Here is a 22,151-nt window from a genome sequence, read left to right as displayed (position 1 = left end):
TGCTGCTGGGGGCTCACCCAGGGGTGACATTCCCTTAGTTTGGGAACTCAGTCTTAGTGGGAGGGATTTGTCTTGGTCTCTTGGCCAACACCAATCCACTCAAATGCCACCTCCCTTATGAACTGTATCAGGGTTCTGTCGAGGTCTGGTGGGGACATCCACACGCTGCTCTGTCCCCTGACTTTGGCTTCATGGTGTCCAGATGTCCTCTCATGACCCAAGTCCCACCCTAGGATCAGCCACACAGACCCCTCCCTTCTGTGGTTCCAACAAAGCCTCTTGGTCAGGACCCAAGAGCAATAAGGAGAGAGCCCTCAAGCTCATGGGAGAGGACGGAAGAGCAGATGTACAAGGACAAAGCACAGCAGGCCCTCAGATGTGGTCCTGTATTCCCCACTGTAGGGAGGGAGTCTTCCTTAAGGGAAAGCTGACATATTCCAGAGCTAATTTTGACTAATTCAAAAATGATCACTGCAGTGGAACTCGGCTGCGCTGGTGCAGAAATGCACTGGTGCAAGGATGCAGTGGTACAAAGATGAAGTGGTAGAGGGCTGCCGTGGTACAGGGAGGCGGTTGTCTGAGGTCACAGTGGTGCAGAGCTGTGGTGGATGCAGGGGTGCAGCAGCACCTAGTGCAGGAATGCAATGGTGCGGTGATGCACGGGTGCAGGGCCGCTGTGATCAGATGATCCAGCGACACATGAGCATGCGGCCATGGATCACCCCACAGAGAGAGGTTACAGGAAAACTGCTCTTGACTACTATGCTGGGATTTGGACCCGCCAATGAAGGGGTCCTTTCTCATTACTTCATGTTCCAGAAGTTGCTTTTAGTCAAATAAGGATAACATTGAAAAGGCTGCTTTCTTTCTGCGTCCACTGGTTCCCTTCTTTTGTTTCAGCCTTAAAAAAAAAATATCCTCATTACCAGTCAAGCACCAGAGTCTCACACCTGTTATCCTAGCTACTCGGGAGGCTAAGATCTGAAGATTGTGTTTTGAAGCCAGTCAGGGCAGAAAAGTCCATGAGACTATGATCTCCAATAAACTACTCAGAAAAAGCCAGACGTGGCACTTGAGGAAAAGAAGCTCAGGGATGGTGCCCAGGTTTAGAGTCCAAGTCCTAGAATCAGCGAAAATACATACCTACATACATACACACATACACACATACATACACACATACACACATACACACACATACATACATACACACATACATACATTCATAAATCCTCATTATCAGTGGAGCTTCTGAGTAGTCCCACAGTGCTGAGGCCCAAACTGGAAAGCTGAGCAGAAGGAAGCAGGTAGAGGTCTCCCATGCAGAGATGGGTGAGACTCACAGATTAGCTTGAGTCGTCAACAGCATGATATGTAGCTGCTTGTAGAATGTGAACCTAAGGCATATCACAGGCCTCTGAATTTTCTTTTTTTTAATTTTTAATTTTATTATAAAGGTGATGTACAGAGGAGTTGCAGTTACATAAGACAGGAAAAGTGTGTGTGTATGTGTATGTGTCGCCCCTTCTCTGAGACAAAAAAAGAGAGAGGAATATAAAAGTTAGGGTTCTGCCCTGGGCCTGTGAGCTAGACTTGACTGCCTCTCAGCTGTGTGGTGTCAGGCACATAAAATCTGGTACCCAAAGAAAGCAAGTAGGGCAGTGGGAGGAGTGCGAGGGGAGGAGGAGGGCACAGAGGAGCAATAGTAGCTTGCTGCTGGGCTTAGCAGCTCCTCCTCCAGCATGAAGGAGGAGCTGGGCCAGGGGACAGACTCCGGAAGCTGGGTGGGTGGGTGGGTAGGGGGGCCAGGGTCTGAACATGACAAGGTGAAATATCAAGTTTCTTTACCCGAGGGCCCCCAAGAGGAAGAGAGTGGGCGCACTGAGGCGTGGATGAGCAACAAATGTCAGTTGTTGGTGGAACAAGAGCCCAAGGGGCCGGGTACGCCTGACTCTCACCTGGAATCCTAGATATTCAGGAGGTGAAGATCTGAGGATGGTGGTTCAAAGCCAGCACAGGCAGGTAAGTCTGTAAAACTCTTATCTAAAAAAAAAAAAAAAAGCTGGAAGTAGAAGTATGGTTCCAAGTGGTAGAGGGCCAGCCTTGAGCAAACAAAGCTAGGAGAGAGTGTGAGGCTCTGTATTAAGCCCTAATGCCTTCCCCACACGCAGAAGCCCACAGGGTTAGGATAGAAAGCGTGGAAGTTCCTCCTCTAAACAGTTTACCTGAGTTTAAAAAAAAAAAAAAAAGAGCCCACCACTGCAGTATTAGGTTGCCTTGCGCCCCCTGCTGGCCAGTGGCTGAACTGCATGTACCTTTCACAAAATTCATTCCTCTTTGACCCAAGCCCAGAACACGACGGATAGCAAAACGGCCCCTGTCCGTGTAGGGTAGGATGCTACAGGTGGGTTTTATTGCAGGTGGCAGGTTATCAAACCTCAGGTCATTTTTGCCCATGATATATTTGAAGGAGGCCATATGATTTAAAAGTTTATCAGCGTGTGGAGGGAGTGTGACACAGAGGTAAAATTGATTGGAATACAGGGTAAACATGTACGGAGATAGAACCATGAAACCCTCCCCTGTGTAACTAATATGAGCCAAGCAAAACCTTATTAAATGTGTTGTACTGCCAGACGAATAATGAATGGCATTTAAATGCTATTCAAAGCCTCCCTCCCCACTTTTCAGGCTATCAGTTTAAAGTCTGAATGAAGGGGTAACAGGTAAAAGGGATAATCGCCGAAGTGAAATGGTGAAGCCTTTGGAAGATGGTTTCCAGAAACTGAGAAATTGTGTTGTCCTGGCAACTGTCAGGTAAATCATTTTTCACGTCCAAAGTTTTCTAGTTCTTTGGAATCACATTGAAGGAAAGCTCAATTCAGATTATTATGAGTAATAGGTCTTGCTCTGGTTTGGGTTTATGATGTGTGGAAGGATTTAAAAGAATCAAATGGCTGGGTCAGTGGCTCTAGCTACTCAAGAGGCTTAGATCTGAAAGACTGTGGTTCAAAGCCAGCCCAGGCAGGAAAGTCTATGAGACTCTTGTATCCAGTAAACTACTCAGAAAAAGCTGGAAGTGGGGATGTGGCTCAAGTGGTAGACCACTAGCCTTGAACCACAGGGCAGCTCAGGGACAGCACGCAGGCTCTGAGTTCAAGCCCCAGGACAGGCAAAAAAAGAAAAGAAAAGAATCAAATGACATTTTCATCACAAAATGTCTCTCCTTTCCCATTTCTCTAAACAAGACTTCTCAATACAACATCTATTAAAATAAGGAATAGGATAGAATTGGGGGAGGACATCAATTACATACTTGTAATCCTAGCTATTCAGGAGGTTGAGATCTGAGGATCCAGTTTAAAGTCACACCAGGCAGGGAAGTCCATGAGACTTTTACCTCCAATTAACTACCAAAAGGCTGAGGATCACAGAGCTTTGACTCAAGAGATGGAGCACTAGCCTTGAGTAAAAAAGTATTCAGGGACAGCACCCAGACCATAAGTTCAAGCCCCAGGATTGGTGTGTGTGTGCGTGTGTGTGTGTGTGTGTGCGCGCGCACACACACACACACACACACACACACATAACTGAGCCAGGCACTGGTGGCTCACGTATGTAATCCTACCTAGTCAAGAAAGAGATCTCTGAGGATCTAGGTTCAAAGCCAGCCTGGGCAGACAAATCCCTGAGACTCTTATTTCTAATTAACCACCAAAAAGCCACAAGTAGAGCTGTGGCTTAAGTGGTGGGGTACCGGCCTTGAGCGAAAAAGCTCAGGGATAGTGCCCAGACCCTTAATTCAAACCTTTGTACTAACACACACACACACACACACACACACACACACACACACACACACACACACACACACAAAGTAGTTACTGTCTTCATATTAGCTTCTATCCTCTTCACAGCTCCATTGCCCCTTTCTATGGTGGAAGGACTTTCCACACTCCTCTCAAGAGAACCCTCAAAACAAAATAGATAAAAATCAATACAACTAAAAAGAACACAAAAAATGAGCTTATCTATAGACTGAACGGCTAACAAAAAGTTGGAAGAGGCCCAAACGGTTGGCCACTTGGCATTTGAGAAGGTTGGAAGTTGAAGGTGGGAAAGAGGGAGAATTGCAAATATGACTGTCCCCTGAGTGGATATTATGGAGAGTCAGCCTCAGGGAGAAAAGAGATGCACAGGTGTACAGCTCACAATGCATGTATATTCACCTGTGGTGTGCCTTAAATTTTGATCCTCAGCTTATGTTTCTTTGACTGTGGTAACATCTTAGAAACATTACGGCCCTTCCAATACTACTCAGGATATACTCCCTCAACTTCCCATGCACATCCTTTGCTGAGCTGGCATTGCTCTGAGCGTTCGGGAAGAGATGGCTGTCTTGCCTTGTCCCTATCATGCAATTTCATATATCCTGATAACTTGAAGTCAAATTTGTTTATGGAGGTCAACAGTGACAAGTCTTTCTATTACAGTGTGATAAAAGAAGACTTCTGAGATGCCCTAAACTAACAGACACCAGAGAATGGAGGGAGAAAAGAAATGAGAAGCACATTAATGAACAGTCCTAAGCTCCTTTAACAAAAGTTAAAAAAAAAAAAAAAAGCTTCATCTTCCTACATGCTGACACTTCCCTTCAAGACTGCATCACACTTTTAGAATCATCCAATCAAGAAAAGATAAAAAGAACTTTTTATGGTCACAGTGTGCCTGCCTTGTAATCCTACTCTGAAGCCTGAGACAAGAATATTCTTTGTTTCTTTTTTCCTTTTCTTTTCTTTCTTTCTTACTTTCTCTTCTCTCTTTCTTTTCCTTTCTTTCTTGTTGGTCATGGGGCTTGAACTCTGGGCCTGGGTGCTCCTTTAGCTCTTCAGCTCAAGGCTAGTGCTCTACCACTTGAGCCACAGCACCACTTCTGGTTTTCTGAGTGGTTTACTGGAGAGAAGAGTTTCATGGACTTTCCTGCCCGGGCTGGCTTTGAACCACGATCCTCAGATCCCAGCCTCCTGAGCAGCTAGGATTACAAGTGTGAGCCATCAGCACCCAGCCAGGAATATTATTTCAAGGCCAGCCTGGGTTATATATTATATAATTCCATTTATTGAATAATCTCCTATCCTAGAACTTGTCTGATTTTTAGTGTCATGCTCTTTTATCTATAGTCAATATAGGAGTAATGTCAACAATTTATGTTTCTTTTCTTTTCCCAGAATTTCATTATAAAACATCTTGGTTCTTTAGGACTTCATTCAGGGGACATTTTTCCAAGTACTACCTAGCTATGTGCTAGTGGTTTAAGGAGTTTGTCCCAGGATCTGTCCTTTTGCCTGTGACTGGCATTTGTAACAGCTTGATTAACTATTTCAGAGACCTCTTAGGCTCAAAAGTTTGATTTAACCACTTAGCAACGGTGGACCTGAAGGAATGAATGCATCATGTTTACTAAGTGAAGTATTTTTAGGTTTTAGTGTTTCACAACTAAATACCTAAGTCAGTGTAGGGCAGATAAGAACAAAATGGATTCAATGATCTTGAATATCATTCGTTATTCTTTTGGAAGTACCATATTTAATAAGATTTTTATTGGCTTATATTAGTTATACACAGAAGGATTTCACTGCTACATCATTGTACATGTTTACACTGTACTCGTCAATTTTACCCCCTCTCTCATACTCCACAAGAAGCAGTATTTAAAGCACCCGATCATGGAAGTTTCCAGAGGCAGCAACACCTTTTCCTTTCCTTTTCCTTCCTTCCTTCCTTCCCTCCTTCCTTTCTCTTTCTTTGTTGGCATCCTAGTATACAAAATCCATGATGGATTTCACCAATTAGGCCAACTAATTCCAAACGGGAACTATAAGACATTTAGCACCATTCTAAGCCATAGGTCATCAGAAAATAACAGACCTTGAAAACTGTTCGTTGATTCCACAACCAAAATTAAAATGTTCGATGTGTGCCTAGGTCCACGTACCAGTTCCAAGAGCCAGGCCGTGGCCTTGCAGTAAACTCTGTCCAGTTACAATTTTTGACTTTTTTCCCCCAAATTGTTCTAGGTCTTTGGCAGTGGAAGTCATTCTCTTACGTTGCTGACAAAAACACACTCGCAGCCACGTAAGACTCCTCCAGTAAAACGTCCCCAAATCCTTCCACACACGCGCTCCGGCACAAGGTCCTGCGGGATTTGGTCCTGGTCGGCTTCCGTAGCGTCCCTCCCTCACAGCAACTTCCGGTTGTGACGGGCGATCGCTGCGGATGTACTTCCGGCGGCGGCGGCAGCTAAAGCGGCCGAGGCAAGATGGTGAGTGACTCAGGGCTTCGGCCGGGGGTCGCCGGGTCGGCGGCGGAGCGGGGCGGCTGTGGCGAGAGGCTCGGGCGCCGCCTCGGGGGTGCGGGCCGCGGGCTCCCTGCCAGGGCCTCGGGGGCGGCGGAGCGGGGCCGCCCGCCCGGACCGAGCACCGCCGCAGGCCGCGGACGGCGTCTGCCGAGCCCGGCGAGTTCGAGTGTGAAAGGGCGGACGCCTGGAGCGGAGGGGGGGGGGCGTGGAGGCCGGGCTGGGCCTGCGGGCGGCTGGGCGCGGGAGGAGGGCAGCCTGTGTGTCCGTGTGTCCGTGTGTCCGCCTCTGCCTCTGCCTGCCTGCCTGCCTCTGTCTGCCTGTCTGTCTGCCTGCCAGCCTTCCTGCCTGCCTGCCTCGGCTCTGTTCTGGGCCCGGGGATGAGGGTAGCCTGTGTGTCCGTGTGTCTGTCTGTCTGTCTGTGTCTGCCTCTGGCTTCCTGCCTGCCTGCCCGTCTGTCTGTCAGCCTGCCTGCCTGCCTGTCTGTCTGTCTGTCTGTCTGTCTGTCTCACTGCCCGCCAGCCTGCCTGCCTGCCTGCCTCGGCTCTGTTCTGGGCCCGGGGATGAGGGTAGCCCGTGTGGCTGTGTCTGTCTGCCTGCCTCGGCTGTTCGGAGCTCCCGGGGCGGGGGCTGCCTTCATGGCGCTAACTCCCCCTCCCCCCCCCGCCCCCCCAGGAGAAGCCGCAGAGACGGAGAACAGTGTGATGTGGTGTTCGGCCTGGCGAGACAGGCTGCAGGGGGACGGGGAGGGCCTCAGTCTCTGATGGGGGTGTCAGAAGGACGGTAGTCGATGGTGACTTAGGAGCAGAGGCCGGAATTGAGGGAGTGACCCGCAAGGCACCCGGTCCAGCAAGAGCGATCAGCAGCACGCCAGGGAATCCCTCCAGGAGACTGTGCTTAGCCGGAATCACTGAGGTCGCCTAAAGGCGTCTGAGTTCTTTTCCAACATTTTCTCGTCCTTCTTTACAACAGTCCCTGGAAGTAATTGTTAATATTATTCTCGTTTTGCCAAGGAGGAAACTGAACACAGTAAGTGGTTGTGGTAGGCGACAGACCCGTGCTTTCTAGAGCCATAAAGAAACATCTAGATTGTGGTATCCAGTAGACCTGGGTGGGATTCCTGGCGCTCTGTCTGACAAATGTGACAATGTGCAAATCTCTGGACTTCGTGGGGCCTTGGTTAGCTTTCCTGTCAATAAGGGCCATGATGTACTAGTCTCATATAGTTTGTAAGAATCAAATAGGATAACACTGTGAGCATGTTTAGCACACTGCATGGCATATCAGAATTGCTTAGTAAAAGGTGTAATTATCTGAAAGGAAGAAACGTGTAAGATGCCCCAGAAATGGAGTGTGGAACCCATTCACATCTTCCATTGGATCAGACTCACATAGAGTGAGGAAAGGTAGATGAAAGATTTGGCAGGGGCCAGGCTTGGATATGGTACCACAAAGGGCAGGGAGCAGTTGATGGTTTTTGAGGAGAGGGCAGGATCAGCTGTTTGTTTTAGAAGGTCAGAGTTCTCCACTTGGAGGCAAGAGTTCAAATAAGAAGTCATGATGGCCTGGGCAAAATGTGGAGGAATAAAGTTGGAGAAACACAAAAGAGAGTGAAGAACAGAACAGAAAAGGATTCAGACTCTTTTTTTGTTTTTGTCTGTTGTGGGGCTTTAAACTCTGGGTCTGGGCACTCTTCTCAGCTCTTCAGCTCAAGGCGAGCACTCTACCACAGTGCCACTTCCTATTTTCTGGTGGTTTATTGGAGATCAGAGTCTCGTGGAGGGGCTGGGAAGTTGGCTCAGTGGTAGAATGCTTGCCTTGCATGCCTGAGGCCCTGGGTTCGATTCCTCAGCACCACATAAGCAAAAATAAAAAAGCCAGAAGTGGCGCTGTGGCTGAAGTGGTAGGGCACTAGCCTTGAGCTGAAGAGCTGAGGGACAGTGCTCAGGCCCAGAGTTCAGGACCCACAACCGGACCAAAAAAAAAACAGTCTCATGGACTTTCCTGCCCGGGCTGGCTTTGAACTCCAATCCTTAGATCTCAGCCTCCTGAGTAGCTAGGATTGCAGGCGTGAGCCACCAGCACCTGGCTAGGATTCAGACTTCTTTAAAGCACACATTATAAGCTGGGTGTTGTGGCTCTTGCCTGCAATCCTAGCTACTGAGATAAGATTGTGATTTGATGCCAACCTGGGCAAAAAGTTCGGGGGAAAAAGTATATCTCAACCAAGAGAAAGCGGAGTATGGTGACACACACCTTTCATTCCATCTACACATGGAATGTTCATAGGAGGACCGCAGTCCAGGCTGGCCTGGGGGAAAAGTGAAGCTCGATGTGAAAAATAAGGAAAGAAAAAGAATTAGAGGCATGGCTCAAGCACTAACAGGGCCTAGGGAGTGCCCATCCTGATTTCAAACTCTGGTACCAGCAAATGATTTTTTTTTTTTTAAATTTAAGCCAGGCATTAGTGGTTTACACCTGTTGTCTTAACTGTTCTGTGGGCTAAGATCTGAGGAATGATGTTCACAGCCAGCCCCTGCAGACAGATCAAAGAAACTCTTATCTCCAATTGACCGCCAAAAAGGGACTTGTTTCTGTAATTACAGCTCATGGGAGACTGAGGCAAGAGGACCAAGGGTGAAGTTCAAAGTCAGCCTGGGCTACATAACAAAACCCTGTCTCAAAATAACAATAGTAACAAAAAATAAAATGAAGCTCATATTTTGTAGGCAGACTGGCAGCTAAAATGGAGACCCTTCCCTTCCTGTTTACCAGTAATAGACTGTCATGGAAGTATAAGTGGTTTGCCTGAGTTACTTCATTTTCAGAAACAGATAGGAGGTAGTAGCATCTCTCTTTTCCAGGTGAGGACACAGGGAGGTATTCTGACCCAAGGCCATGTAGCTCATAGGCAGAATTCAAATTTACATTCATTAATTCCACAGTCTCCATGTTCTCAGGCTGGTTGGGAATAATGAAATCTACCTTGCAGGGTTGTGTGGAATAAAGGATAGTGAAGGAAAAATACCTATTACATATTTGGGAACATCATAAGCACCCTAAAAACAACTGATCGGGGCTGGGAAGGTGGCTCAGTGGTAGAGCGCTTGCCTTGCATGCCTGAGGCCCTGGGTTCGATTCCTCAGCACCACATAAGCAAAAAGAAAAAAGCTGGAAGTGGCACTGTGGCTCAAGTGGTAGAGCACTAGTCTTGAGCTGAAGAGCTGAGAGACAGCTCCCAGGCCCAGAGTTCAGGCCCCATGACCGGACCCAAAACAAAACAAAACAAAACAAAAAAACACCTGACCAGCCATCACCAAGTTTCCTTAAGAGGTATAAGTAATTGTTACAGGCCTATAACTTGAATAGCTTATTTCAGTATAACTGCGTTACATAGAATCGCTGTAATCTTTTAATTAGCTGCTTCACTAAAGTACAGAGTTTTAAGAATCCTTCATGTGGTGAAATAAATGTGATATTGTCTCCAGATAACCATGATGTGGTGGTTTTGTCTTGATACTGAAACGGGGTATATTAACTTAAGAGATACTTACATGGAGGTAGTTTGAGGAGACTGCAAGTTCATGTTATTTGTGTTTAAAAGCTACCATTTGAAGCACTGCTCTGTTAGGTATTGTACTATAAATGAGGGGTCTGTTAAAATCAGAAATCCCACTGAGTTGGTTTTTTTCAAAATACACTAAGTTCTTGGCATATTAAGATGGACATTTCAGACAGAAAAAGGATTTGTAGAGCGCTTGCCTTGCATGCATGAGGCCCTGGGTTCGATTCCTCAGCACCACATAAGAAAAAAGCCAGAAGTGGCACTGTGGCTCAAGTGGTAGAGTGCTAGCCTTGAGCTGAAGATCTGAGGGACAGCACCCAGGCCCAGAGTTCAGGCCCCATGACCGAACCCAAAAAAAGAAAAGAAAAGAAAAAGGATTTGTCCATGTTCAGGGCTATAGGGATGGAAGGTAGATTACGTTGTCTTCTGGATTCTGGTGTGATCTACATGGAGAGTAAATGGTAGTTGAGGAGCTTTCATGCCCTGGTTTCTTGAAACGTAGTCTCTGGAGCCTCAGTGTGAGAGTGTAAAGGAACCTCAAGGTCTAGGTACTCTTGGAACCTCAGATTCCTTAGTTACATCTGCTACATGATACAGTTGTTCCTGGTTCAAAGAGGCAATCAGTTGCGAGTATCTGCCATACAAGATACATACCTTAGCAACCAAATACTTGGTTTTGTAAATGCTGAAGTGGAGGGTGTGTTCATTTTTTTAAATCATGGGACAAGAAGGCCCTGCTTTTGAAGGGATTATATTCAAAATTGACATCTGGGTTTGATTTGTTTCAGGGTCAAAGTCAGAGTGGTGGTCACGGTCCTGGAGGTGGCAAGAAGGATGACAAGGTAAATAACACCGGATGTTTACTGTGATTTTGACAGATTGTGGACAGTGTCATAAGTCTTAGCTGAGTTCTTTGGGGATCTATAAATTTAAAAGAGCAATGTGATCCAGTAGTTGTGAACCTCTCCTAATCCATAGCTTGAACACTCATTCTGTGTTTTTGAAAAGGTTATTGACCTATCAAATGGTATTTTAAGTGTTAATGTTTACTGAATGTGTAAAAAAGTTTTTTAAGTATACTTGTACTTTTAGTGTTTAACATCCTGAAGCTAAAGAATTGTTTCAAATTTTTGTCATGAAACTCAATTCTAGTTTCTCCTTTTAAAACTAATCGAATTCACTATCATTTATATATATTATTATTATTAAAAGAAGACTACATTGTCTTATTTACATTGGACTTGTTAAGATTACAGAAAAGTAAAAATCTAGCTCTTCCAAAGGCAGTTTCTAATAGCATTCTAAGAGATAAGGAAAATTATACCATCTAGGTATAGATGGTGGTGAAGCAGGAAAAAAAAATGTGTGTTTTATGATTCTATTGACTTTTTTTCCCATGCTCTTCTAAAAACCCAAGGACAAGAAAAAGAAATATGAACCTCCTGTACCAACTAGAGTGGGGAAAAAGAAGAAGAAAACAAAGGGACCAGATGCTGCCAGCAAACTGCCACTGGGTAATGCCATGACTCCTTCTTGTTGCCTTCAGTTCCTAGTTGAAACCATCTCTGTGCAGTAGCTGGGAGTCGGAAGGGGAGACAGGAAGTGGGCATTTGTGGAGGTGCTAGCTCTGTGATTGGACCTATTCTGCCTATCTTGTGTGTGATATTCCTCTAGGTTGATATAACAGCTATACTTTATTTTAAAATACAGTATTACATAAAATTTCTTTAAATAGCCAGCCCTAATATATCAAAAGTATAGGTCATTTCATTTTGCTCTGTTAAGAGAAGGTCTCACTAGGTAGCTCAGGCTAGCCTCAAACTCCTAAGCTTCCTGCCTCAGCCTCCCAAAGTCTAGGACTGCAGCACCAGTACAAATGTATAGTTTTAGATCACAGACCCAAAGTGGAACTTGAGCTACTCTGAAATACTATTTCGTGAAATGAAGTGTTACTGTATTAAAATTGGGGTCATGCGATGCCTGAACTTAATACTTTTCCATGGCTTCCTGATGCACATAGACTGCTGTGCTCTGACTCAGCCCACTTCTCCATGCTTTCCATGCGGAGGCCTTGCTTCTTACCCTTGCTCACTGGCCATATTGCCTGCCTGTGACCTATGACTGCTCTTCTCAGGGCCTTTTCCTCTGCTTACCATGTTCTTCCCCAGGTCCTTCCTGTGGCTTCCTGTTTCTCCCTCAGGCTTCAGTTCAAATTTAATTTAATATTTAAGAATACAGGGAGTCGGACAGTAATACTGGTCACTAATTCTACTGTAATGTGACAATATGGTACTGGTACAGAACGAGATGACTAAGTCAACAGAAGAGAGTAGGAAGTTCAAGAGTCCAGTCATGTAGGTGCAGTGTCCCATGCCTGTAAAATCCAGCTGTTCATGAGGCTGAGACCTGAGCCAACTCAGGAAGAAGATGTGATACTGTTTATGTCCAATTAACTACCAAAAAGCTGGAAATGGAAGTGTGGCTCTAAAGATAGAATGCTAGGCTTGAGCACAAAAACTCAGAAACAGAGTGAAGGCCTTGAGTATAAGCCCAGGATAGGCACACACCCACAAAAAAGTCACGTCACATGGATAGTTAGTGTATGTTCCAAGTAAAATTTTCAATTCTCCCTCCTTACTTCTCTTCATTTCTTTCTTTCTCTTCCCTTTTCTTTTTTTTTTTTTTTTTTTTTTTTTTTTTTTGGGTCCGGTCGTGGGGCCTGAACTCTGGGCCTGGGCGCTGTCCCTCAGCTCTTCAGCTCAAGGCTAGTGCTCTACCACTTGAGCCACAGTGCCACTTCCGGCTTTTTTCTTTTTGCTTATGTGGTGCTGAGGAATCGAACCCAGGGCCTCAGGCATGCAAGGCAAGCGCTCTACCACTGAGCCACCTTCCCAGCCCCTCTCTTCCCTTTTCTTACCTTGCCTTACCTTTTTTCTTTTCTTCCTTCCTCCCCTCCCTCCCTTTCTTTTTCTCTACCTCCTTCCCTTTCCCACTCACTCAGGTACTGGGATTTGAACTCAAGAGTCTTGTGCTTGCTAGGCAGGTGCTGCACCATTTGAGCCCTAGCCCCTTATTTTCCTTTAGTTTATTTTTCAGATAGAGGCTTGCATTTTTGCCCTGTGCTGTCCTCAGACTACCTGAGATCATAGTCATGCAACCTCATCTGGCTTGTTTGTTGAGATGAAAAATCTCAAGAAATTTTTGTCTCTGCTGGCCTCAAACTGCAGTCCTTTCAGTCTGCCTTCCAAATTGTTGGGACTATAGGAGTGAGCCACCATGCCCAGCCAATGGTTTCTTTCTTCTTGAAGCATATAGACTATTCTGTTGAGTCAGGATTGGTTATTTTACACTGCTTATTTGGCCATAAACCTATTTTGAGATGCTTGGTTAGAAATTCTAGAGCCTATGTCTCCTTTTTGTTTTGGTACATGAATGCTTAAAGTTAGCACAATTTGGATGTTTTTAGAATCTTTCCAGCTAAAATGAGCCGATATTAAATTCCTGAAAAAACCTTTTTTTTGGGGGGGGCATAAAATAAGTATTTATGTGTGGTTCCAGTAATACCCAAATACTGTAATTCACATTAGTGGAAAAAATCCAAGTTTCTTTTTTTTTTCCCCAGATTTTTTTTTTTGTGTGTGAAAATACTGTACAGAGGGGTTACAATTACATGGGCAAGATAATGAGTACATTTCTTATCAAGCATTGTAGCCTCCTCCTTTGTTTCCCCTTCCCATCCCTTAAAAATCCAAGTTTCTTATGTAACCATTCTTCAGCGAGGTCTTCAGTTGAAACCTTATTGTTTAATTACAGTGACACCTCACACTCAGTGCCGCTTAAAATTACTGAAGTTAGAGAGAATTAAAGACTATCTTCTCATGGAGGAAGAATTTATTAGAAATCAGGAACAAATGAAACCATTAGAAGAAAAGCAAGAGGTAAGAAGAGAAGTTACTGTCTTTTTTTTTTTTTTTAACAAAGTGAATTCTACTTAGAACCTATAACTACCCATAAGTAAATGTGTTCAAGTGACTGGACTGTGCCAAGTTTTATGAAGCCTTCTTAGCTACCTTTGTAAATCTAGTACAGTCAGGATGCTCTGCCGTTTAGGTCTAAGCTGCTTTTCGTTTGTGGAACGTTATTGTGTAGGAGGAAAGATCCAAGGTGGATGACCTGAGGGGGACCCCGATGTCAGTAGGCACCTTGGAGGAGATCATCGATGACAATCATGCCATCGTGTCTACATCTGTGGGCTCCGAGCACTACGTCAGCATCCTTTCATTCGTGGACAAGGATCTGCTGGAACCAGGCTGCTCAGTCCTGCTCAACCACAAGGTGAGTTGCTACGTCTCTAAGGGCGCCATGGAACTTTGTTCTTCCTCTGAGGTCCATCCACCCGTTCTGTGGCAGTGGTACTAAACAGTGCCGGGGGTGGGGAGAAGAGCTCTGGACCCGCACTGTGTGGGGTCTGTTAACTTGTGCTGTTGTTGCCAGGTGCACGCAGTGATAGGGGTGCTGATGGATGACACAGACCCCCTGGTCACAGTGATGAAGGTGGAAAAGGCTCCCCAGGAGACATATGCAGATATTGGGGGCTTAGACAACCAAATCCAGGAAATTAAGGTATGATGGGGCACCAGCACTGCATTTTTAAGACTTCTGATTATTCCAGGTAGGGCACTTTTGACGTGTTGTGTACACTTGTTCTTCTTTATTGGTCAGACCAGTTACTGACTCAGAGCTTACCAGTTGTGGAGTTCCTTGTTTGTTAACACTGAGTTCGATAGTCGAAATAACAGTAGATTATGTGTTCCTGCATCAGCTATAGTCTAATACTTTCCTATGTGATGGTTAGTGAATGATCTATGTGAAGGTATGTTACTTCCCATCGTGCTGACTTTGACACTGCCTGTACAAGATATAGTGGTGGGGTCTAGCACGTAATCCCGATCTTCAGTGGTCCTTGGCATTGGTGTATGGCTGTGGGTCTGCTGACTTCAGGTTCTTTGATCCCTAAGGAATTCATTCAGGCCCTCACAGATCTTCTCAGACAGCTGGAAATATGTACTATCTCCCGATGGGGATAGCCATCAGGAAGTCCTTCCAGGTCCTCTCTGTTGTTTGATCAAGAGGGTGAATTTTAGCTTTCTTAAGACACTCTTGCACAAGAACAGCTTAAATGTTGCTTAGGACTGACTATAGGAAATTAAAGAGAGACACTAGGTGTAACTTAGAAATGTGATGGCTTCGAAGAGCCATGTCTCTTCAGCTGCTGGGTCTGAGCTTAGGACATTTTTCCTCACTGTTGGTACAATTGAGATCTTCTCATAATGTTAGATAATGCTAATCATTTCAGTAAGAAAGCCTCATTCTTACCAAGTGTTTCTCCTCTGTAGGAATCTGTGGAGTTGCCTCTCACCCATCCTGAATATTATGAAGAGATGGGTATAAAACCCCCTAAGGGAGTCATTCTCTATGGCCCACCTGGCACAGGTTTGTTCTGTGTGATGCCGTGAACACTCAGCTTACTTAGATATCTGTCTCTAGATCTATCTAGATAGTGCTGGAGATGAACCTAGCCCTGGCAAAGTCTATACTCCATCATTGAACTACATCTGTTAGTCCTTTTTTTGAGACAAGTTCTCACTGTGCAGCCTAGACTGACCTTAAAACTCACAGTTCTTCTGTCTCAGCCTCCCAGATGCTGGAATTATTAGCGTGTGCCATGATGCCTCGCTCAGCTCTTACCTTGAGCAGCAGCATTGATTGTTTATAATTACTAACCTGACCAGTGAGGACACTACAGTTCCCTAGTTTAAGACAGCTGCTGTGCCTGGTGCCAGTGGTTCACACCTATAATTCTAGCTACTCAGGAGGCTGAGACCTAAGGATCACTGTTTGAAGCCAGCCTGGGCAGGAAAGTCCATGAGACTTATCTCCAGGTAGTCAGGAGAAAAGCTGGGAATGCAGCAAAATGCAGCTTGTGGCTCAAGTGGCAGAGTACTAGCCTTGAGCAAAATGAAACTCGGACAGCGCCCAGGCCCTGAGTTCAAGCATCAGGACTGGTGCCAAGAAAAAAGATTTTTTGACATCATCATGAGGAGTTCAGAAAAAGTTTTTTGCAGCGCTCAGAATGTGTCAGTGGATTAAGGTGGCAGTGTCCAAACGCCCAGTGGAAGCGTACTTTCAACACTGCAGCCTCCCACCTCAGCGCAGCATGTCTAACTCAGAACCACACTGAGGGCTTTTTCCCTTTTTTTTTTCCTTTTATCTAAAACAGGTAAAACTCTGTTAGCTAAAGCAGTAGCAAATCAAACCTCAGCCACTTTCTTGAGAGTGGTGGGCTCAGAACTTATTCAGAAGTACCTAGGCGATGGGCCCAAACTTGTACGGGAATTGTTTCGAGTTGCAGAAGAACACGCACCATCCATCGTGTTTATTGATGAAATCGATGCCATTGGGACCAAAAGGTACATTTGCCCTTACCTATTTTGTGTTACTCAGAGAGAAAACTGTACACTGTACAGTTCTATTCTGGGAATGCTCTTGGCTCTTGAGGTAGCAAGCTCTTGCTGAATTCTTAGCCTCTGCTCTCCAGACCAGATGACTCTCCCCAGAAGCTGAGAGCACCTAGAAATCAGTCATCTGTGACTAACTACAGCTTGAGCACTTACTCCCTGAGTCAAACCATCTGGACTGGGAGCATGGCCGTTTCTGCCTTTGACGGTCACTGTCAGGCTGGCAGGTCATACACAAAAAGGGAGTGGCCATGGGATTGAGGGTGTGTCCTGGTGCATCTTGCAAAACTCCCCTTTGCATATCACATGGGCCTTATTTTTTTCTCTCCTTTTCAAAGGTACGATTCAAATTCTGGAGGTGAGAGAGAAATTCAGCGAACCATGCTGGAGTTGTTGAACCAGCTGGATGGCTTTGATTCAAGGGGGGATGTGAAAGTTATCATGGCCACTAACCGGATAGAAACTTTGGATCCAGCACTGATCAGACCAGGTTAAATTTGCTCTTGTTTCAACACAGAGAACTGATGTCTATATATTTGTGTTGTGTGTTTGGGGGGAATTATAAAATGATACACATAATAGCAAATACAGTAAAACTTGAATAGGTTGAGATCACAGTCTGTGCAGATTGGCACTTTGAATTCCACTCTTCCATTATAGGCTTTCTGTCCTCATAATAAAGACTACCTTTTAGTCTAAAGAGATAAAGAACAAAGGTCTATCCTTTGTCAGTAAATACCCTATTCATGAACTGCTCCTTTATTTCTATAGGCTTTTGATGGATAAATTCAAATGTAGAAATTTACACAGTACAGAAACGATTGTTTGCTTTGTAAGGCTTGAATGTCATTCCACAGTTGTTCCACATCTGAAGGTTGGGTGTAAGGGGACGGGATGAGGCTGGGTCCATATGGCATGTGACTGAAGGCTTTGTGCCTGCAGGCCGCATTGACAGGAAGATTGAGTTCCCCCTGCCTGATGAGAAGACAAAGAAGCGTATCTTCCAGATTCACACAAGCAGGATGACGCTGGCTGATGATGTGACTCTAGATGACTTGATCATGGCAAAGGATGACCTCTCTGGGGCTGACATCAAGGTAACTAGGCTGAGCAGACTCATCTCTGGAAGTGTGGCCCATCTGTTAAGAAAGACTGAGCTCTTGGAGTTTGTTTAGGTCTGATGTGTGGATGGATATCTGATACTTCAGTTGCCATTACCTGTTGGCTTACTTTACATTCAAGTGGTAGTTTTGCTTTTTATCTGAAGTCACTTATGATTCAAATTAGGAAATAACCCCAAACCTTCATAGCAACAAGGATAAATCACTGCACTAAACTTGTCTCCTCCCTGCACCAGGGCCAAGGTGACGTGCTTGTGTGTGTCACTTGGTCCCAGATCTGAGTCTGCTGGAGAAGTCCCCAGAGCTGCCAAGGGGTCAGCACCACTGCATTTGTGCTCCTGCTTTGTGTTGTGCTGGGCTGTACCAGATTATAGCCCTTGATCTCATCACAAGTCTTAGGAGTTAAGACATTTCTTCCCAGATGCCCAGGCCTGGCAGCAGTGAGTATAGGTCCTGAGCAGCACAAGGTCGTGGCTGGGGAGGAAGGGGACAGGTACTTCTCCAGGCCAATGCCTGCTGATCCTTGGGATCATCCCATCAGTCCAATCAGTCCCATACTGCCTTAGTGGTTTAGTCAGGGAGGAAAAAAACCTGTCTTCCTTATTTAATAGGAATTGTTTCCGTTTTTACGGCAACTTATTTTGAAACTTAAGCCTTCAGAAAACAGTGTACATCATGGTATCAGGTGGTTTATGAATGACTGACGAAGGGAGGGGGCTGTGCCACTGTGCTGTTGTGGCAGTGTTCCTGAAAGCTTGCAAATAAATCGTAGCTGTTTCTGTGCACAAACACATCCGTGTTTTGGCTGGACCCTTTGAAGTAAATAACCTCATGGCTGTCACCAAAGAGAACTTTCAGGGCCAAGATCAATCGTGCTTTGTCATGTTACAAGAGTTCTTGTTTTGTTTCACTTTGGGCAGGTAATTACTGAAAGAATAAATGAGTCAGTTCTGTACTCTCAACTTACAGTACAGTAAGCCCACATGGGAGTTTATCGCACATGGTTTTGACCAAGCCCAGCCGAGACACAGTATCTAGAGGCAGGTGGTAAAGCTTACCTAGCAAGTGTGAGGCCCTGTGCTCAAGCTCCAATATGGCAGCTCAGGGGCAAATTCAAATAATCATACATTTATAAAACCAAAAGAAACTTCAAAGACAAAAGTTTTGAATTCCCATTTCTGCATCATGAAGCTCAGTTAATGAGAACAAATCCTGTATTATTAGCAATTTGTGTAAATTGGGTGATCTGCCCATTTCCCTGTCCTCAGTTGTGTGAAATATGCCTTCTTCAAAAGCAAGATAAAAATTCATGTGCTAGGGCTGGGAAGGTGGCTCAGTGGTAGAGCGCTTGCCTTGCATGCCTGAGGCCCTGGGTTCGATTCCTCAGCACCACATAAGCAAAAAGGAAAAAGCCGGAAGTGGCACTGTGGCTCAAGTGGTAGAGCGCTAGCCTTGAGCTGAAGAGCTGAGGGACAGCGCCCAGGCCCAGAGTTCAGGCCCCATGACCAGACCCAAAAAAAAAAAAAAAAAATTCATGTGCTATTTAGGTGAAAGGCGACCATTTAAGATTTGTTGGAATGTGGTGTGTCTTCAGCAGAAGTTAGGCAGTAACAGTTAGGGGAAAATGAATGAATCAATCATAGTACAGACATTGAACTTTATATGTTCTGAATGTGCATATATTTAGTGTTTTGTTTCCTCAATGTGGGAGTTCCTTGGAACCTGTAGTAGATACCATGGGTTGCTCTGTTGAACCAGATAAGAAAATTAATACCTGGGGGGGGGGGGGGTGTGTGTGTGTGTGTGTGTGTGTGTGTGTGTGTGTGTGTGTGTGTGTGTGTGTGTGTGTGTGTGTGTGTGTGTGTGTGTGTGTGTGTGTGTGTGTGTGTGTGTGTGTGTGTGTGTGTGTGTGTGTGTCTACCTTTGCTCTATTCTCTATTTCCTAGTAGTATTCCATTAATAAAAATGGATTTACAGGAATTTATTGACTGGGTAGCCACTCAGCTTGTTAGAAATTGAGTCTTAGAGTCTGCCAGGCACTGTGGCTTTTGCTTGTAATCCTAGCAATTCAGGAGGCTAAGATCTGAGGATCACAGTTCAAAGCCAGCCCAAGTAGCAAAGTCCCTAAGACTCATCTCCAACTAACCACCAAAAAAAAAAAGGGGAGGGAGGTGGAAGTAGAGCTGTGGCTCAAGTGGTAGAGCAATAGCCTTGAGCAAAAAACTTAGGCCCTGGGTTCAAGTCCCAGATTCTGCCCCTCCCCCCCAGAAAAAACAAAAAAGGAAAAACTTAGAACCTGCATCCCTGCTTCCCAACCATTTATAAATATTGTTTAAATCACCTCAGATCCTTTCTGAAAATCAATAATGTGCTTAAAACATTGAAAAAATAATCTGTTCCTAGATTGTCTTATACCTTATTTCAGAGTAGCTCTCTAAGATAAAAATAAGCATTCCACTTTCTGAACATAATGTTGTTTCTTTCAGGCAATTTGTACAGAAGCTGGTCTGATGGCCTTGAGAGAACGCAGAATGAAAGTAACAAATGAAGACTTCAAAAAATCTAAAGAAAACGTTCTTTATAAGAAACAAGAAGGCACGCCTGAGGGGCTCTATCTCTAGGAACCACAACAGCCTCAGGAAAGTGCTGGGCGTTTCCCTGGTCCTTCAGTGGGATGCAGTTAGGGTTGCCCTAAGGAATCCATGGGTCAGTTGAATTTTATTACAAAACACCCTGTTTGGGGAGTGTGGCTTGTAGGTCGCCCGTCAGGCAGTCTCCGTCTGCTCACTGTGCTGTGCTGCACTCTGTGTCCCAATAAAGTGTGCTTTTCACAAACAGTCCACTTGGCATCGCCACACTGAGGGCCCAGCTCTGGGGAAGCCAGGCTTCATAGACCCAGGCTGGTGGAAGGGGGGGTGGGGTGGGGGGAGAAGAACCCAGAGAGCCAGCTGGCTTAGCAGTGTGCTCTGGTCTCCAAGAGAAGCATCCATGATGGTCTGGGTGAAGACATGTATGAATTTATTACCAGCATGACGAGTTACCATGGACTCAGCTTAATGCATATTTATCTCAGTTCTAGATCAAAACCTGTGTCTTACCAGGGTAGGGTAGGGTAGGGAACTAGCCTGTCTGCAGGACTGTGTTCATCTCTGAAGACCAGAGGAGAACCTGTTTGCTTGCCGCCAGCTAGGGGCTTTTCCCAACGTTCAGAGGCCGCCCTCCAGCAGAGCAGGGGTCAGGTCCCTCAAAGCTCAGTCAGGGCTTGAACAAGAGTGTTTTCAGAGAGCACGTTCTTCCTGGCTGCTGATACCTGGGGAGCAAGACAGACCACCTGCCTGCCTATAGAAAGCCACTGGTTCTTGAAGCCCTTTCTCTGGAGAGATATTTTAGAGAGAACTGATAGCTCCCACTGCAGCAAGTGGTTGGCCTGTGCCAAGGGCTACCATGTCTTCTCTTTTGGAAGTAAAACAACAGATGTGTATTGTAAGTAGCGCCCACAGAGCAGCCCCTTGTATCTGACACAGCAGAAGCCACCTGAGCAATTCCTGGTCCCCCGCAGCTCAGCAACACATGTGGGCCCTGTGGTGTGATGTGATGAACACTTCCAGAGAAAATAACCAGCTCCTGACAAACATGGGCAGTGGTCCTTTTGCCTTGGATGAGCTCAAAACTCTTTCCCTGCCCACCATATTTGTCTATGAGCTGGGAGAAGTCTCAATCGTCTTTCAGACTTTCCTGTCACCAACTGAAACAGAACTGAGATTTTTTTTTTTTTTTGGGTCCGGTCGTGGGAACTGAACTCTGGGCCTGGGCGCTGTCCCTCAGCTCTTCAGCTCAAGGCTAGCACTTGAGCCACAGTGCCACTTCCAGCTTTTTTCTTTTTGCTTATGTGGTGCTGAGGAGTCGAACCCAGGGCCTCAGGCGTGCAAGGCAAGCGCTCTACCACTGAGCCACCTTCCCAGCCCACTAAGATTTTTTTTTTTTTAATCTAAGATAGGGTCTCTCTCCATCTCTTTTCTACTCAACATCTACCCAGAGCAAACCCTTGATAGTATAGCACTCGATGTGAGGAGCTGCTCAGGCGCTGCCCGCTTGTACAGGCCATCCCAGGTCCCCAGGGTACAGGTCAGCACTGAGATTCAGGGGGCAGCTTAGTGGAAAAGCAGGCAGTACTGAGAGCTATCCACAGGGTGGCAGAACCAGAGGTGGTTGGACAGGACCAGAGAGAACAGGAAGGCATGTACACCTTAACCACAAAGATTTCATTGCCATTGGTATGATTCAACTCAACACATGTACACTGTCACATATATAATATGCAGAATAGCCTTTGTGTCATTTATACATCCAGACACAAATGACAGAAACACTTGCAGCTCTGTGCTCCATCCCACACGATCCCCTTGTTCTAGAACCACGCAGCTGGCAGCCAGGTTCTAGTCCTCCAGCAGGAGCTCCAGCTCCTCCATGGGCATGCGCACTCGGAGCTCCTTCTCAGTCATCAGATCCAGGATCTCCTGCAGCTCATCAGGGAAGTATTCCATGGCATCCATGTACAGCACCTATCGACAAAGAAACACTTATTCTCACTG

General features: G+C 45.6%; 2 protein-coding genes and 1 long non-coding RNA gene across 3 annotated transcripts in view; 1 reads left to right on the top strand and 2 right to left on the bottom strand.

Moving 5' to 3' along the window:
* Positions 1-844: 844 nt before the first annotated feature.
* LOC138831495 (uncharacterized) lies at positions 845-6,248 on the bottom strand. The gene is made up of 3 exons (XR_011373342.1): positions 5,996-6,248; positions 1,959-2,043; positions 845-901 (listed from the first exon to the last, which is right to left on the bottom strand). It is a non-coding gene; the product is annotated as an uncharacterized lncRNA (long non-coding RNA).
* Positions 6,237-20,394, top strand: Psmc1 (proteasome 26S subunit, ATPase 1). The gene is made up of 11 exons (XM_070028570.1): positions 6,237-6,322; positions 10,709-10,762; positions 11,338-11,434; positions 13,734-13,858; positions 14,070-14,255; positions 14,415-14,543; positions 15,317-15,413; positions 16,201-16,390; positions 16,777-16,928; positions 17,381-17,535; positions 20,046-20,394. Exons 1-11 carry the CDS (start codon positions 6,320-6,322, stop codon positions 20,178-20,180), a joined length of 1,323 nt encoding a protein of 440 aa, XP_069884671.1. The 5' UTR covers positions 6,237-6,319; the 3' UTR covers positions 20,181-20,394.
* The window catches only part of LOC138831493 (nuclear exosome regulator NRDE2-like), a 40,546-nt gene continuing 38,517 nt past the window's right edge, over positions 20,123-22,151 (bottom strand). The window contains exon 14 of the mRNA XM_070028568.1: positions 20,123-22,121. Within this exon, the coding sequence (XP_069884669.1) occupies positions 21,996-22,121 (126 nt within the window). The 3' untranslated portion in view covers positions 20,123-21,995. The remainder of the gene's footprint in view (positions 22,122-22,151) is intronic.

Source organism: Dipodomys merriami, unplaced genomic scaffold (genome assembly GCF_024711535.1).
Source record: "Dipodomys merriami isolate MVZ:Mamm:240054 unplaced genomic scaffold, mDipMer1.0.p SCAF_198, whole genome shotgun sequence".
NCBI classification, from domain to species: Eukaryota; Metazoa; Chordata; class Mammalia; order Rodentia; family Heteromyidae; genus Dipodomys; species Dipodomys merriami.
Note: the sequence above shows the minus strand (reverse complement) of the source record. Positions and strands in the feature narration are given on the sequence as shown.

Excerpts from the sequence above, each read along its gene's own strand:
- Psmc1 (XM_070028570.1), top strand. Across the intron at positions 13,859-14,069 it reads CATTAGAAGAAAAGCAAGAG|GAGGAAAGATCCAAGGTGGA; the intron begins GTAAGAAGAGAA and ends GTTATTGTGTAG. Across the intron at positions 14,544-15,316 it reads ACCAAATCCAGGAAATTAAG|GAATCTGTGGAGTTGCCTCT; the intron begins GTATGATGGGGC and ends TCTCCTCTGTAG.